Source organism: Xiphophorus couchianus, chromosome 14 (assembly GCF_001444195.1).
Source record: "Xiphophorus couchianus chromosome 14, X_couchianus-1.0, whole genome shotgun sequence".
NCBI classification, from domain to species: Eukaryota; Metazoa; Chordata; class Actinopteri; order Cyprinodontiformes; family Poeciliidae; genus Xiphophorus; species Xiphophorus couchianus.
Window position 1 is genome coordinate 7,476,963 of NC_040241.1, and position 17,511 is coordinate 7,494,473.

Here is a 17,511-nt window from a genome sequence, read left to right on the forward strand (position 1 = left end):
CCTTACTTTTTTTCTTTTTCTTCCATCATTGCTTAAATGATATCAGGAGCCAGAAACACAACTCCCGAGAGAAAAGCTAAACTTGATTGTAGCCACGTTAGATAAAAAAAATAATTGCCATAAACTCAAAGGGAGCCACACTGTCTGTATCTTTATCTCCACAAATCTTAACAACTCCTTTTTTCCCCCCAAACAGTGACATTCTTAATTGTTTGAAGCAAGAAGGAAGTTAAAACAGAAATAAAGAAACAGCAGGCAGGTTCCACCCTGCTTTTGTATGTCTTTAAACTCTCTAAACTGGAAGAAATCCAAAGGGGCAAAATTCACAAAGAAAGGTCATCGTTCCCACATGCACGAGCAGGGAGTGGTTTTCTGCTGTCTCGCTGCGGGCTTGTGTACACTCTCACGAATATTAGCTCATGCAAACCCTCGCCTGCACCGTCGACTAACAAAAGAAACTCAATTGCATGACTTGGCGTGGCGTTGCGATTGGCAGGTGAAACAATCGGCTGTTAGCGCTCCGCAGGTCTCGGAGGCACATGCTTGTTAGTTGACATTCTGCATGCCTGGTGACGAAAGGAAACCTGCAGCGAACTCACAAGCGACTCGGAGGAGGAACCTAACTCAGCTGAATTCAAGACCGCCTTCGGGCTTTGAGTTGTTGTTGACCAGAAGAAGAATTAACGCTTGAAAGCTACAATTAAAATCAAGAGTAAAAAAACCCCAAAAAACTGACATTTTCTAACAAAAGCTTAAACTCCTGCAGAACGGTCTCGGCCACTAAATAGATTACAGCACTAAAACACAGTGTGATGTACGGAGGTAGGAATGTCTTCTTACACTCTGCTCTGCTCTGCCCATAAGGCCATTATGTGACATCCATCTGTGTCTAATTCCACGTAATTTTCCTTTGAATTCACATGCTTAATCTTACACAGACATATTATTCCACTGTAATTATGTGGAAAGAAAAAAAAAAAGACATCCCCATTACTAAATTACTCCAAAACGTTGCAATCAAAGCAACGTTTTAATGTGTACCCAATCAACAACGCATGCTCTCATTTAAGTCTGAAAGCAGAAATCGACCTTATGAAGGCGTTTGGTTCGGTAATAGTGAAATCAAAGCTGAAAGGTGGAGTTTATTGGCAGAATAAAAGAAAACTGCAATCCCGCAGTTAAATTGGCATCTATGCCAATTTAGCTGGATTAAAATGAAATAATTCTCTTGAATGCAACATCAGCACTCTTACACTTCAAAAAACACAAAATCTTGCAGAGTATTTCTGATCTAGTTTCTAGTACAAATGTCTTCACTTGAAATAAGATAAAACTAATTTAAAGGTAACTTTTCAACAAAACATAGGAGTTTGTTTTAAGCCAATAATTCCTTTATATTGGTGAAAAAGTTGTAGATTATGTCACATGTAACATTGGAAAAGGGTCCTGCTAATCATTCGCAAGTCAGCAAAGTTTTTGCACTTCTGCGTCTCATTGAATGATTCATGGTTTTGTCATTTGACCAGTTTCACTTTCAGTTCATCTTATCGGGGAACAGTTTTGAGAAAGGAAGATCTTTACCTAAACAGAGCCCAGAGATTGGCATTTTGCGGCCGTGTTTCCGTCGTCCGGGGAATTTCGCAAAGACCAAACACTGAGGAAAATCAGAAACAAATAAGTGAGTCATGGAGTCGTAGAGGCAGAAGTGCTCACATTGGGGAGCGAGGGATCAGTTTTGGGGGCATTTTAACAAACACCTTCAAGACAGGGCTGGGACTTTCTTGTGTTTCCAGACTTAAGAATGAATTAATATGAAACCCAAAGCTACAAGTCTGTAACAATAAGCACTGTGCAACATTTTTGTTTCCTTTCCCGATTAACGGATGTCTATCTTGTGCTTTCTTACTTTCTTACTTAACGACATCAGAAGCACAGCCAGCACTTGTGTGGTTGCGTGACCCCAGAGTTTTCTAGACCCCTTCGCTGTTATTAGTGTGTTTTGGTCAAAACTCTCATAAAGCCCACCCCCCCTAGAAGCTGATATGTACTGTATGTGATGTTTTTTTTGGCAAAGTGCAGGAGGAAGAGGGGATCCGTTGTTGCACATTAAACAAAGACAACGCTCGTTTCGATGGTTCCACTGAATGACAGAGTGCTGAGAAAACCGACAGTCATTAAACATGCAACAGGGATAAATCACTTGCCTCCAACAAATAAATCAATGTCAGATCCTCACTGGCTGCCTGCCAAAAGCACACTGAAGCCCTACAGGGATGAGAAAGAGGGAAAAACATAAACTCATATGGGCAAACCCGTACACACGCAGTGGCGCAGATAAAACCGACTCATGTCAACCAAATTGTGTGATTATTTGAGAGTTGCCTGGGTAAATAAATTACGTTTCTTCCTTACAGAAAGAAAATAAGCTACATGTTTTAATCAATGATTTTGCCTAATTTAGCTAGTTGTTGCTAACTACAGATGCAAAGACTATAATGAATTGTGCTTCTTTTTTTTTTATTGTCCTGTGGTCTGAGCGTGATGTTCAGGAGGAGCGCAGCAGATGTTATAGACTGTGGGGCAGCAGGGCGGTGTCCTGTCAGACCGTCAGTTTCCGAATCCACACACACACACACACACACACACACACACACACACACACACACACACACACACACACACACACACACACAATCTTGCAAAAGCACATGCAGGGTCAGTGTGACTCTGCTGGACCGCGCACAGCTTGCTTTTAAGCCAATAATTCCTTTATATTGGTGAAAAAGTTGTAGATTATGTCACATGTAACATTGGAAAAGGGTCCTGCTAATCATTCGCAAGTCAGCAAAGTTTTTGCACTTCTGCGTCTCATTGAATGATTCATGGTTTTGTCATTTGACCAGTTTCACTTTCAGTTCATCTTATCGGGGAACAGTTTTGAGAAAGGAAGATCTTTACCTAAACAGAGTCCAGAGATTGGCATTTTGCGGCCGTGTTTCCGTCGTCCGGGGAATTTCGCAAAGACCAAACACTGAGGAAAATCGGAAACAAATAAGTGAGTCATGGAGTTGTAGAGGCAGAAGTGCTCACATTGGGGAGCGAGGGATCAGTTGTGTGGTTCAAATGACACAATTGCATGAGACTGAAAAAGTCTTTTGAAAAAGACATGACTACATCATGTCTTTTTCACAGTGATTCATTACTGCCAAAACAATGCATCCCAATTAAAGCACATTGAGAATCTTTCCATTTATTTGAATTGTAATTAAAACCTTTGTTCCTTCATGCTGCGTTCCAGTTACCTCGGAATTTGACAATTTTGCCCCACTGACAGCCTGATGCAAACCTGAAAATTTACGCAGAATGAACTCACACGTTTCAGCTTTTTGGGCAGATTCAGCTACCGTAATTTATGTAGTAGGGCTAATGTTATTCAACTGAGACGATGGGACAAACTTAATGGTCTCTTGTAAAAGCAAAGATGTTTAATAGCACCTGATATAATATTGTATCCTAAAGATCAACTCATCCATTTTTAGTCTGAATTTTGGTGATTTGTCTCTCTTCCTTGCTGATAAAACCCTCCACTACTTTGAGGATTTCTTCAATTTCATACAAACGCTACATCAGGTAAGGGAACAACAACAGAACCTCAGACCGAAATAGTGAAACTGTCCGTTTAAGTCCCTAAGAAAGATACAAAGTCGTGTTTACGTACCCGTGTAGACTGGAAGTAAACGAGTGTGTCTGAGGCTCAGCAGGATGGGTGGAGTCTGAGAGAGAAACTATTGAGTTCAAGGAAAACCTGCCAGTTCGCAGATTATGTTCTCCGAATTAATTATCACCGTAACTGAATCTGTGGGTTACTTTTGAGTCACTGACTCAGAGTTAAAGTTACCTTTTCTTTCCGGACTGAAAAACCACCAGGTTTCTATCATCTCAGGGTTCAGAGGGTTTTCACTAAAGCAGCTCCTGAATCAAATACCCACATTTATCTTTATAAAACAACACAAACAAAGTACTGTACTGGATTGGAAAACTCTATGATACCATTGGTTAAGGATTATACAGCTTGACAAATCTTCCTGGACTTGATGTAGGTGGCTTGTTTTACATATATTGTTTTTTAAATGAATCGTTACCTTCCTAAAATAACTAAGTCATTTTTTGCGAAAAGATGACTTAGTTTTTGCCAAAAAAGATGACTTAGGGGGGAAAAAAAGATAATTTTTGTCAAAAAACGACTTATGATATTATTCTGGGAAGGTGGTGATATTTAACCACCAACTTCACATTACTTATTCACAAGTATACTTTAGTTACAAAACAGCAAACCAAAAAGCCTTCTGAGTCAATGCTCCGGCCTGCAGACGAAACACTTTCAAGCTGACAATCAGTTTCAGTTGTACCTCACGCATGTCTTGATTTTCTTGCCAAGTACTTTTCTGCTTGAGACACCAAGTTACTCAACACGTCGAAGCGGGCTCCACCGTGTTCCTCCGCAGGGGTTTGGGCAATACTTTCGCACATTTGTTCGCTCTCCCGCGTCCCTGTTTGCACGGTGTGATTTACGGGACGAGGTCTCGGCTGTTGTTTGGTCTTTAGCTCCCCGCCTTATTCGTTTCATCGCGGAGAATGGAGAGCATTGTCACCAACGGCAAACTCTCTCCTTCCCCGATCTTGCCGTTTCTCCTCCAAAAGACACACGCTGTCGTTCCAGAACTCTGCCTCGCTGGATTTGAGTTACGTGGCTGCTTCTCCTCTTCCTAATCCTCTCAAATGAGACTCCTTCACTGCCAAGGAACTCCACGCACACAGACATAGGAACATGAAATGAGGGCCCGCTTTTCCAAGTGGCCCTCTGAGATATTCTTTTCAAGGTTCGGTGTCCTGCAAAAGCCAAGCGCGCACACACACACCGATACACACTGATACACTGTTGGACATACACACCGAGAACAGGCCACACACATAATACATACGTACGCGCGCAGAGGGGGGAACAGTGCGGCATTGTTTGCTCCTTCCTGAGAGTCGGCTTCAGGATTTCTCTCCGGGGCCCGGTCTGTCAAACCAGAACGGACAGATATGAGGCACCGCATGTTTTCTGGCAAAGGACAGAGAAGTAAAGTGCGTTCAGGTAGATCGCTTAAAAATCCTCGTAAGAGTCTTTCTTGCCCGTAGCGGCGGATGATTATTCCCAAAAGCACAGCATCGTGGGCTTTATCTCCAGCGCAAGGAGATGCATAAATGATTTCACATGAGGTTCTGACATCGCGACGCATTCTTTCCCCCAATGTTTTTGTTGTTCTTGGCTTTTAGGGGATGTCTGAAAGCAATACTTGTTGGATGTAAATGCTGAACAGAAACATTCTAGTGTACTCTATAAACAACGTCTCAGGGCAACTTTGGCTACTTCGGTATTTTCAGCACAGCTCAGGATATGAGGCCCAACGTAAAACAATCTGGGTGTGTTTTGGAGAAATGATGCCGTCAAATTAAATTATTAGATATTCTCCAGATCTCAAAGAAATGCATCAATAGGAAACTCTGTAGAAACTGACCAGCTGCCAACTGACACTCAGCCAGGTTATAATCAGGTAGAAATGATCAAAGCAGAGATGACTAATGACCTGTAAACGTCTCAAGATTAAGTTTATTTGACTGAAACTCAGTTTCAATAAGGGTTTAATAAAAGTTAATCTAATCTGCTTTCACATTGCACTTATATATTCAGGACATTAAATGGGGATGAATTTCACAAAGTCAGAAACCAAGTGAGGTGTGCTAACATAAAAAAATGTCTTTGTTGTCAACTGTGTGTTTCTTCTGTCTTTCACTGTTTTTATATTTACAACTGTAAGTTTTTACATGCTGAGGAATCATTGATTTTACTCTATTAAGATTATTCAGAAATTAATCTAGGATAATATTTTCCTGGCTATTCGTTTATTTGTTGCATAATCAGGATACTTTGCTTATCTGCATTCTGATATTTAGCATCCAACACTGGATAACCCTTAATATTCTACGGCTATTTATGGCCAATCAATGAATCCCATCCAAACTTAGATGAAACAAAGATGTTGAAAGTCACATTAGTGAACCCAGTTGTTCAACCTCATCAACGTGCCTCTACATCGGTTTTTTCTTTTCAATTTGTGGTCAAAGAAAAAACGCTTTTGTTAAATACGTAATACCATGTTTAGATATTTACTTCTCATGTGTAAAAGTGTAGGTACTGGAAATGAATAGAGTGCGTAACAATACATTCAGCTCACCCAACGAGACAGTACACAATATTCTCTTCTTGTATCGACTGAATAAGACAATAAAAGAGTTTCAAATAAAGCTGCTCATTATATCGAGTCACAATCCTCATTCCAATATCAGTGTGCAGTATCACATCCAGCTGGGGTTTGTGGCTTTGACCAGTGTTACTATTTTAAAATTTGAATGACTTGACCACCAAATGCTTCACACACTGATACACAGAGCCATAAGGAAGATTTAAAGCAGATGCGATCCGTAATGACGTTGGCGGCTAGTCTTGGTACTTTACCATCGTTTATGCAGTTACACAATGTTCTCACACTGGATTTCTGCTTTTATGCTTTTCCTCAAAGTAAAAAGTTTGAGCAAAGTGCATTTAAACTCGTTAACTTCAGTTTTAACCAGTAGAAGTAACTTTGAATGTGGAGAAGCTACGAATGCTGACCTTAGCGTTGATAGCAAGCTACGGTGTACGACTAGTGCTAGCAAAACATTCTTTTCTCAGCGAATACTTTTACGCCATTTTTTCTTGTTTAATGTTAGCAAAATAAAAAAAGATTCCTGTGGCAACTCAAGAACTGTGGCAACTTTCCATTTTGTTTTTCAGTTTTTTCTGTGTTCGTCCGTCACTGTGGTTTGGCTTCGCTAGAAAACAGGAAAGGCCAAATTGCAGAGAACAATCAGTCCTGCAGAAAAGCTCTTCAACGCCAACCTTCTCTCTGTCAAGGACTTCTGCAGGTCTAGGGTCAGGAAAAGGTCAGCTAGCATCTCTGCAGACCTCAAACTGTTTAGACGTTTCGGTCGGCATTGCAGAGCGTTGTGTGCGAAAAAAGGGGACGGCTTCTTCCAATCTCTCTAATGAACGCAGTGAACACCTTAGTGTTAGCTCCTTAGTGCTCAGCTAATCCACTGTGAAACAAAATAAAACGTGAAAAGTTTAGCTGGATCTAATTTGGCGTGACACTTTGGGACGCTAGGGTCAACCATGAATAATTAGATTTACCGACACTTTTACTCAAACCTCCTTTTTCTTTTTCTGACATCTGACCAGAAAAGCATCTCATTTTATTAAGCTGCACAATAGAATTACATAATTTCTCATGTCTAGCAAGTGGGGGTTTTATGTTTGCTGCTGTTTTTCTTCTTTTTTTTTTTTTTTGGCTTTGAAAGCGGGGCGGTTGACTTACGGCTTAGAACTCAAGGGAAGGCCGAATCATGTGGATCATCACACTATTAAAACACACAGCTGTGTGGACAAGAGCATTGGGAATATTTCAGCGTAAAAATAAAAAAAAAATTAAACAAGATTAATGTGTTTTGAAGAAAAATATATATACATATTAGAGCTCCAAAGAACATTGTGATTCGCTTGTAAAATTTCAGACTTTTTATGGAGCTCAAAAACAATTAATCAAACCTTTCAGAAGTGGTTCCCAAAAAAACACAAAGACAAAGCAATGTCTTAAAAAATGTTACTGCCTCGGCTGGACCTCAGTTGTCACGTCGATTTGTTCCGATTGCTGTCCTTGCTCCCACAGTGATACTGCGTTTTGCAACTTCAGGAATTGGCGGGGAGGAGTTGAGATTGGCAGATGCACAGCTGTCAGAGGAACACTCTGCAGAGAGGGAAGTTTTGACTCAAACCTCCAAAGACTCCCCAAATGCGTGCTGTCGGGGCATGACAGCAACAAAGGCTCGCCCCCCGCTCTCTGGAGGCCTGCATGTCGACACTGGTTTACAAAATAGCTCACATTTTCCTCTCTGTTTCCCAACGGTTTTACTCAATCAGAGGCAAAATGAGTGAACAATGTATTTGTTGAGGTCACTAAGGTAAAGATTAAATTTATGTCCCTAAGCCGACTTGTCACACGCTGGACATCCGTGGGCTTTTCTGTGGCTCTTTCAGGTCAGTCTGAAATACCTTCATGACTTTTTTAGTCTGTATTTGGTGTCTTAAGTTTAGAAAAAGACACTGAAATGTTGGTGTGGTTAGACATTTTGGAGCACTTTGCCACGGCCATCTTTTACTTTTTGACAAAAAAATGATCTCATCCCCATCTTTAGATAAATCGTTAATGCGTTAAACATCATTAGCCTTTTTTTTTTTTTTGCTTTATGTTATAAGTATCAAACAAGTTAATGAAATGTCCAAAAAATTCAATTTGTCAAAATAACAATAGGGTTTGGGTGTTGAAATGATTTTGTATGGCCCAGTACAAACTGGACCTTGTTAGCACATGGGGTTGATGCAGATGGATGCTTTGTGGAGGGCAAGATTTTCACTAATTTTAAGAAGAAAGATGCAGGCAAACGTTCCTCAAATGAAAAAAACAAAACAGTGTTTGTCATTTATAAACCATACTTTCCCCTTTTGTTTCAGTCACACATAAACAGAACCACAGACATCCGGGTTTGAAATCCCACTTCAGGACCTTTTGAGGGTTACTCTGTTTAGCAGTGAAGAAAGTATGAGAACATGAAAAATGCCACATAAAAAAACATACAACCATTTGTACATTTAACACATAAACTACACAAGATCAATCCTGTTTTTGTATTCATATTAGCATTAGCATGCGATGGTACCAGCTTAATTTAAAGCCACTCTAATTTACTGGGTGTAACCGTAACCACTGGACATTACGTAACACGGTTCTGTTACTTTCAGCATGTTTTTAAAACGTTGGATTTCAACACCAAAGTGCAGACATGTGACTGGTGCTAATTGCTTTACAGCATTTGTTACAACTTCAGTCTGGTCTGAATTGTTAGCTAGCTACATCTAGCTAGCACAACATTATCACTTAATGGTTGTTTCTTTATACTTGTAATGTTGACATGCTATTTCAGGTCTGTATGGTAGTTTGATGAAGAGCCAGTTGTACACTTTATAGCTTTTCAGGGATGCCAACTAACAACTTTCTTCTTCCATCATCGTTGAATGACTGATAAGCTCTAATGCTACCAAACAATCAAAAATGGTTTTGGTTTGAAAAGGTGTACTGTTACGCCGCCAGCCAAATGAGGAACAGACTGTAACTCCCCCCAAACTTATCAAAAGATAATAAAGATTTAGATAAGACTGGGCCTATTGCCTCCTTTTTTTAGTAATGGGGCTGTATTTCAGTTTAAGATTTAAACACTGAGCCGTTCAGTCTGCTGCTTTAAGCAAGCTTCACATTAACCGTTTCGCCACTTTTGAGTCTCGACTCCTCAGACGGGTTTGAAAGTTGAATGAGGTGACGTAAGCCTCTGTTATTTGGATGGCGCACGCCAGCGCTGGTGGGAAAAAGCTCTGCACAGCAGCACAACGGGAAAGTTTGATGATGTTTCATCCAAAGAAAACCAGAGCTGCTGGGAGCCAAATTCAGAAGAGGAAAATACGTTTTACTGACTTTTCTCTAGATTAGCGAAGACATTTTCTCATAGTTTTGGCAGACTATATTTAGGTGTCTCATGCAAAAATAAATCCCAAGAATAGTAGTGTAGTATCTGTCCATGTTTCCTGCTTTAGCCTGTGACCTCGTATGTACGGGTACTCGCTAATGGAGCCAAAAGTTTACTTCTAATCTTGTTTTTAGCAGAGGGCAGTGATAGTAATGGCTTTTATCTCTGCGCTGACTTTGGCTAGACTGTTTCCCATAATAGATCAAACACTCCCTATCCACACTGTCAAGGCCTAATGGACACTCTTACCTGCATGACCACACATACATCCACGGTCTTGAAAGAGAAACAGTTTGTTGTTTTCCTTACATCAAAAGAGATTCCTCATTAACAATAAATCTTTCAACCATATCCACCGAAACGGGGAGTGCGTTTTGGCAGAGTCACCAGAAAGAAACTATGCCTGTTTTACACTCCTTTTCCTTCTGCAGAGTAACGCTCAGATCTCCTCATGCACGCGGGAACCTCCCCAGTACTCGAGCCGGTGGTAGCTGTCATCGCACCCCTCACAATAGACAGAGTGTCTCGGCCCAGACTCCGCTGTCAGCAGTTTTTCTTGGGAAGTGTCCTGATTATACGCAGATGATCCGTGATGACCTACTGTGCTCTCTTTGTGTCAGTGCGGTACTGAAAAACAACAGGGAACATATGGAGAAGTGAGCAGGAGGAAAGCTGGGTCAGAAAGAGGGATTGAGATCAGTCTTACCGCGTCGCCCCAACATCCTCAGCTCTGAATTTCTTAGCCTTTTTATGCTGTTGGTTTCCACAGGTCATAGGCCCCTTTTTTAGACGTTTGAATCTATTTAAACAGCATCCATAAAATTTCTCCCAAAAAACTGTGACCTCTTCTAGCTTCAGTCTTCAAACTCCCACCTCAGTGTTTGGTGTGTTTACTAGAGTAATCCTGAGCAAGTTCTTGTGAAAACACGCCGGACTCCAAGAGACTCTCATCCGACAGAGGAATGCGCTTCAATATTCATGTAGGTCTCTTTTAATGTTCCTCACCAAAATGTTCCTTACATTTTGGTGAGGAACGTTTTGTTTATCACATCAGCTGATTGACATTTTTCTTCTTTACGTAACCACAAAGAAAAATAACATTTTATGTGTAGTTTAATAATAAATCTTGTGTCGGGCACACAACAGTGATAAAAGTGATCTTAACGTTCTTTATTTTGCAGCATTATGATGTATAAGTCGGGGTATCTGGGATCATTTTTAGGGCATTTATTCATGTGAAAGGCTTAAACGTTGGTGTAAACACTCGACTGAGCTGGGGCAGCTAAAAGCGAGCCTCGCTCTGCTGTATCTATAAATTTCCCGTTTGTCTCAGAGAATTAATGGTCTCAAGTGCAGATTCACTGCTGGCCACAGTTTAGAAAAATACTCTAAGCCCCAATACTCCCTTAAATAACTATAAGTCCAGAAAAGATTTAAGCTCTCCTCACCGTAAATGTTGTTTTTCTTGAACATGCTGTGCAAGAAGGCGAACCATCTCACGTCTTTGCCGACAGCATTCTTCTTCTAGGAAAAGTATAAAGACTTAGAATGACCCATTTTCTGGCGTAACACATTGTTGTTCCAATTTATTAAAGGTGACTCAACGTAGACACAAAGTAGAACCTGCAAGCTGACACATGTATCCAATTAAACCCAATGACTTGTCCTTAAATAGATGCACAAATTTTAAGGTCATGAGTCATCTTTAAAAGAGTGGAGGCAACATGTCGAGAAGCACCATCTTTCTTCCCGTAAATTCTTTACGCGACCCGATTGGTTCGGCCTCATATAGACACACGCTCGCTTATAGTCGCACTGCGATCTTCTACAGGAGCCAGTTGATCCTCTCAGGCATCAACATGAACAGTTATTGCAAGAATAATAATAAAAAAATTAGCTGGAAAACGGAGAGAAATGTCAAAGAAAGGCGACGAGAGACAAAGTAAAAAAAAAAAAAAGTTACAAATTTCATTAGAGAAGAGCGGTCAAGTGGAAAGAAATTAATAAAACTAAATCAGGGGGTTGAAGGAGTGCAGCAGCGTAATTTTGTTCTCGTCATCAGTGCTTGTTACAGAGTCATTAGCCAGACTTTTGGACCGTGAAAACCTCCCTGAAGGATACACACACGCATGCATGCATGCACATAAAGTTGCTCCAGAGCAAAGAGCGTCACCCATTTCGGTTCTCATAGATTTTCCTCCTAACCATAACCCTATGTTCCTACATAACTGATAACAGAAATCCAAAAGTACAAATCTACCTAAATTTACGGCTTACTAAAGTAAAAGTAAAAACGTGTCGTAAAAAGGCCTTTTTTTAATGTTTCACTAAGTCTAATACATCAAAAAGTGGTTTGGCAAATCAAATTAAAGCATATCAGAGACAAAAAAGAGACATTAATTATTTAGAAAATTGAGCAAGGACAAGAAGTCTGGAAAATAAAGCTTTTATCTAAACAATCAATTTAAGTAATGAAATCTGAGAATCTAATAATACTGCATTCAGTCATGTTCATAAGATTGTCTTATCAGTTTTAAGACGATTGTGGTTCTTTTTCAAGTTGTCTTGAAGTGTTTTTGCTTTGTGTTTTGCTTCCTATCTGCTCAAAACTGAGGAATGAGGAATCAGGAAACTTCGAAGTTAGAGTGAAAAATGTGAAACACATGTGAAAGGAAACTGACAGCGGAACGAGGCTACTGCCTGACCGTGCACAGCGAGTGATGACACACCGGGCCATGAGGGGATTTTAACTCTGTGACGACCGTAGGCGTCCCTGGAGGCCAGTCGAAAGCAAGACAAGTATTTGAAATCACGTTAATTAAAATGAATGTAAAAAGTATGTGGGTACGAGAATCTTTTAGGGATTTTACGCTGAATCGCCTCCAGCATAAGAGCAGGGGAGGAGCTATACTTGGTTCCTAGCTGGTTTTAATTTAAATTTAAAAGATTATTTTGTTGCTTTTTGGCCAAAAGGCAGGAAAGACTTGTATTAACGCCTTTGTTTTTCCAAACTTTGGTTCATATGTACCCCTGCTGATTTCTTTCCCATCTTTGTTTGCCATACAGGTTCGTAGCCAAGGAGTGACAGAGGAACTAAAGTGCCTGAGTTTACTGAATGCTCTGGACAAGGACCAGGACATCCCGGATCAGCTGGCCCAGCTCTTCGGGGAACCATGCATCAAGTTGGCCGAAGGCATCAAGGCCTACATCTCGAAGGTAGGGAACCACTAGGGCCTTCGTTCGACCATTTCAGCAAATTTATCAAGGCTAAGATTCATAGAAAGGAGTTTAAGGCGGTTATCTGTCCAGTGGGTGTCCGTACTACGTTTGTGTATCAGTAGTTGTGTTTCCATTAAAACTACGCAAATTGGAATTACAAAAGTAAATTTGCTATATCAAAAAATGCCAATTTCACAAGAACTCAAATGTTTTGGTAAACGTTGTGTGCTCGGATGAGGTGGGGGGGGTTTTCCAGTCGTATCGAAATCGGTGTTTTTTTCGCTTTATGTCAGTTTGTATACAGGACCAAAGTGCTCATTTACAGGCATTAGCATTATTGGACAGCGCACAGCTAGCTCCAAAAGAAGACTCCTGATTTGTCATTCAAAACTCTTGAATTCAAATCGCTGTTGTGAAATTAGCAACTACAATTTCCCCAAAATTGTAGCCGTTCCCAAGTGTAAGTAGCTTCGATAGGACGCCAACGTCTCGTCTGGTAGCTAATGGTTGCTAGCGCCTAAAATGTGAATGATTTTTAATGACTTGTCATGTGAACAAGGTTTTTCACGTGTGATTTTAATCACATTTTTTCCAACATTAGCAAAAAAAAATTAACATGTGAAAAAGTTTTGCACATTTGTAATGGAAACGCAGCTGGTGTGCAAGACGCACTGGAACGCTTTATGAAATACAAATAAAAGCAGAATGCAAGGGTTTAATTATTAACAAAAGCATGTAGTTGATAATTCATAATAGGCTGAAATGGACTATTAAATAAAGTTCTGCTCTGTAAAATTAGATGATTTTGAGGTAGGAATAACTGCAGCGCATCGAAAAATCACTGTTAGCAAAGCGACTATCCACATTTTCACAAATCTGCAACCTATTACTCCCCACTTCCTCACACACACACACACACACACACACACACACACACCCACACACACGCACACGCGCACACAAACACGATTTGTGATAAATGAGGCTAGTTGAAAATCTGTTGAAGCACTGCTGAACCTTACAGAAACGTCCAACTACGTCAGCTTTAAAGAGCCAGAAACATTTGTGAATGTTTTTCTTTCAAGTTGGTTCACATCAAAATTTTAAAAAGAGCATATTTTACTAAGAATCTTTATTTCATGCGTACTCCACCTTCTTATTAATTCTAGCATTTAAAAGACATTAAAAAAATCTTCTGTTTACAAGTTTTCACAGAGTTACAGTCTCTCCCCTGAAAAGCCCAGTTTGACCACAGAATTGTCGTTTTAAACCCATCGGCATTTTAATATAAAGTCGCTGTCGGTGTTCCGTTCGGCCGTCTCTGCAGAGCGCCCGGATTGGGACCAGATGAGTTTTGGCTTTTGGGCTGCAGCTTGAGCGCCTTTGCTCGGTTCCAGCGAGCCCAGAAAACATCTGCAGGGACCAATGCCGACCTCAGGGCGGGAGCGATTGTGCACATTTGTCACTGTAATGGAGCGACGGTCAGCTATGATGGAATATCAGTCAATTAAAATAAATACATATTCACACGACGCCAGGGGTGGATAGACGCAAACCTGGGTGGACGGTTTTGGACAGCCAAACAAATCTCTGGCAAATTTACATAAATCATAATGAATGAGACAAAAGTGTTTGAGTGACAGCTCACTGGAAACATGTTTTGGAAAATATCCTTGTTTCTCAGTCGTGGTGATGGAAACTTCAACCGGCTGATTCTTAATGTCAACTCAAACAGTTTGTTGATATTGAAAACTGCAGATTTGATAAAACCCCCCATCATTCAGTGTCGCTTTATTGGGCCTGTTGTTGTTAAAGTAATGAAAGACAGATATTATTACGATGAGTAATAGCTGGCGTTTGGAATTTGAAAGAGAACCGTACTCGGTTTTAGCCACAGGAGGGCTCATTGTTTTAGTGTTTGTGCTCAACGGCTGCCATGTTTGTAACATATGGAGTCTTGAAACAACTCCCACATCCTTTCAACATGTGCAGCGAGTGGTAGCACTAAGCAAACGGACTCAAATCCCTTGAACTTTGTTACATTTTGTCATGTCACAACAACAACATCAGCGCATTATGTTGGGAGTTTGTGTGAGAGGAAACACACAAAGTGAAGACAATGAGAAAATGAAGCAACGTTTTTTAGCAGTGGCTTCTAAAAACGACAAACAATCCAATGTTGTTGCACCTTCTCCATGGGATTTAGGTCTGGACTTTGACTGGACCGTTCTAACAATCCCATAGGAGTTCAGTGTTTACGTTTAACCCTTTAACTGTGAGCATTTATTGTATCGTTTATCACTTATTGTGATAAATTTCTTATCATGATAAGAATTTTTGGGTTGTATTGTCACAATAAATTGCAATTAAAGAGTTTAAAAAAAAAATACTATTACTGATAGTTAGTTTCAGTATTTTCTCCACTGTTTGTTCAGGGAAAGTATCAATACGCATCAATGAATTTGACAATATGATTAAATCCAGTTGATGTGTTCAGTGCAGTGGTATAAATCACACTTCTTTATGCCACCGGTGTTTTCAAGAGGCATATTATAAATGGGGATGTTTTTTAAAAGCAGTATTTGCATTTATATATTTGTGGAGCAGCAATTGTGTCATTGCTCTGAGAGCATTTGGAACACAGAGTGGTTTTGCCCAAAGCTTCCATCTATACGCCCAAACTTGTCCTGAGATTTTGTTTTGTTTGTTTGTTTACTTTTTAACCACCGGAAGATTTATCTAAGTGAGCTTACCGGCAGGTGTAAATCCTACCCCTCCGTGTGTGTGTGTGTGTGTGTGTGTGTGTGTGTGTGTGTGTGTGTATGCATGCCAGATGTTTGAAATGAACCTGTCTGACTCTGATTCTGTCAAACTGATGTTTTCCAGTACGTGCGGAAACTTCTTTAGAAGCCGCAGGTAAATTAGTAAACTATTTCCTTCTTACGAGAAGTCAGACCTGGCTCGTCCCGGACTCTTGTTAATTATTACTGTCGCTGTCTTATGCAACGCTAGCTGTAATAAAGTATCGTAATGCTTTCTCAGCTTTTTTCCGCCAATTTTTTTAATTGGCGGAAACAAATAAATAAATCTGTTCAAAGGATAATGTAAATAAAGAAAAGCTGCAGCACCACAGTTACATTAAGTGAACACTTTTGTTAATCACCATTTGAAAAGAGCCTATTTACATTCTACATATTGACTTGCCAGTATTTTCCCTCTACCCTGTATAACTCCTTCTAGTGTATCAGATTATGACCTCTAGAGGTGTTTTTTTTTTTGGTCAAATTTATTTGTGAACTTTAGCTAGACCATTCCGACTGGAGGAAAATGTAGTGTTTCCATTGGACTTTTTTTTATATCCTCCTCTTGACATGTTGAGTCGATTTAAACTCATGTCTTTAGGTGAGGATGCAAATAAGCAAGAATCTTGATTTTTTTTTTTTTTTGTCTTTTACCGTTGGTCAGATTTACTGTAGTTAATGGTGTGTGAAGTAAATGCTAAAATAAACCAAAAGTGATTGAAGCGATTTATTGTGGTCTCTTTTTATTACGCCATCAAACCCAGCAGTTCAAACGGGGTGTGTACGTTTTCCAGGTTTACTCTGTCAGCACTGATGTTTGCCCAACTTAGTTAATTAAAGACCGAGATAAAGTTGACACTTCTTTCTAAATGTGCCTCATTGTTTGGAACATTGTGCAACAGGTTCATTTGAATAAATTTTATGTTTGTGTTTGCGAAAAAGAAAGCAGGAAAGTTTTTCTTAAAGTGGCAGTGTCTGTTTTATTCCCCATGTTGTTTTATTTAAGGAGGATTTTAATTGGTTATGTAGTCCAAAAAAATGAAAAAAAAAAAACAGTTGTGTTAGCTAAGTTGCTAAGTAGCATTAGTACACTGGCAAATCTATCAGATCACATGTCGTCCTCTCAGGTTTCAGAAGTCATTAGTAGTTTGGCTCGACTTGATGAGGTCAAACCTACATTAAGGCCAGAGCTGCGCAATATAATAAATCTCAGTTGTCATTGATGTGTGCAGTATCTCAAGCGTGAAAGACTCGTTGAGTGTAATACTTTGGAGGCCAGGTGGCGTGCATTCACGCTCTTTTCGCAAATAATTTATTAGGCCTTTTGGACAGACTTTGACTGTTCTTGGCGCCTAAGCCTCACAGGGAAGCTGATGTTCTCGGAGAGTTGCAGAACATTCCACTGAGAAGAGCAGCAGCTCATATTTAACATTGTGAACAAGACTGAAAAACAGAATTCAGGGCCATTGTTTTTGGTGTTTTATTTCATTTATCTATTTATTTATGGAAAAAAGGGAAATGTGGTGCCGGTGGTAGAAATTACCCGACAAGTAACTGTTTTCTAAATGAGCTGCAAGCTGACAATCAAAAGCTCCTGCACATTTTGACGACATGCTAAGATCACAGCGCCATGTAGTGGCTTGGCATGACAACTACAGCGGATTCATAGTGTCGTTGCGCTCTCGTCTAAACATGAAACTTTTCCCCACATCAGAAAACACCGGCCGTTTCCAGACAGTTCTCTTGTGTAAATGCAGCAAAGGCTGTTTCC

The 17,511-nt window shown here is 40.1% G+C and overlaps 1 protein-coding gene across 1 annotated transcript in view; it reads left to right on the plus strand.

The window, feature by feature from the left end:
- Nucleotides 1-17,511, plus strand: part of tnfsf10l (TNF superfamily member 10, like) — a 66,849-nt gene that overhangs the window by 15,365 nt on the left and 33,973 nt on the right. The window contains exon 2 of the mRNA XM_028038207.1: nt 12,787-12,936. Within this exon, the coding sequence (XP_027894008.1) occupies nt 12,787-12,936 (150 nt within the window). The remainder of the gene's footprint in view (nt 1-12,786; nt 12,937-17,511) is intronic.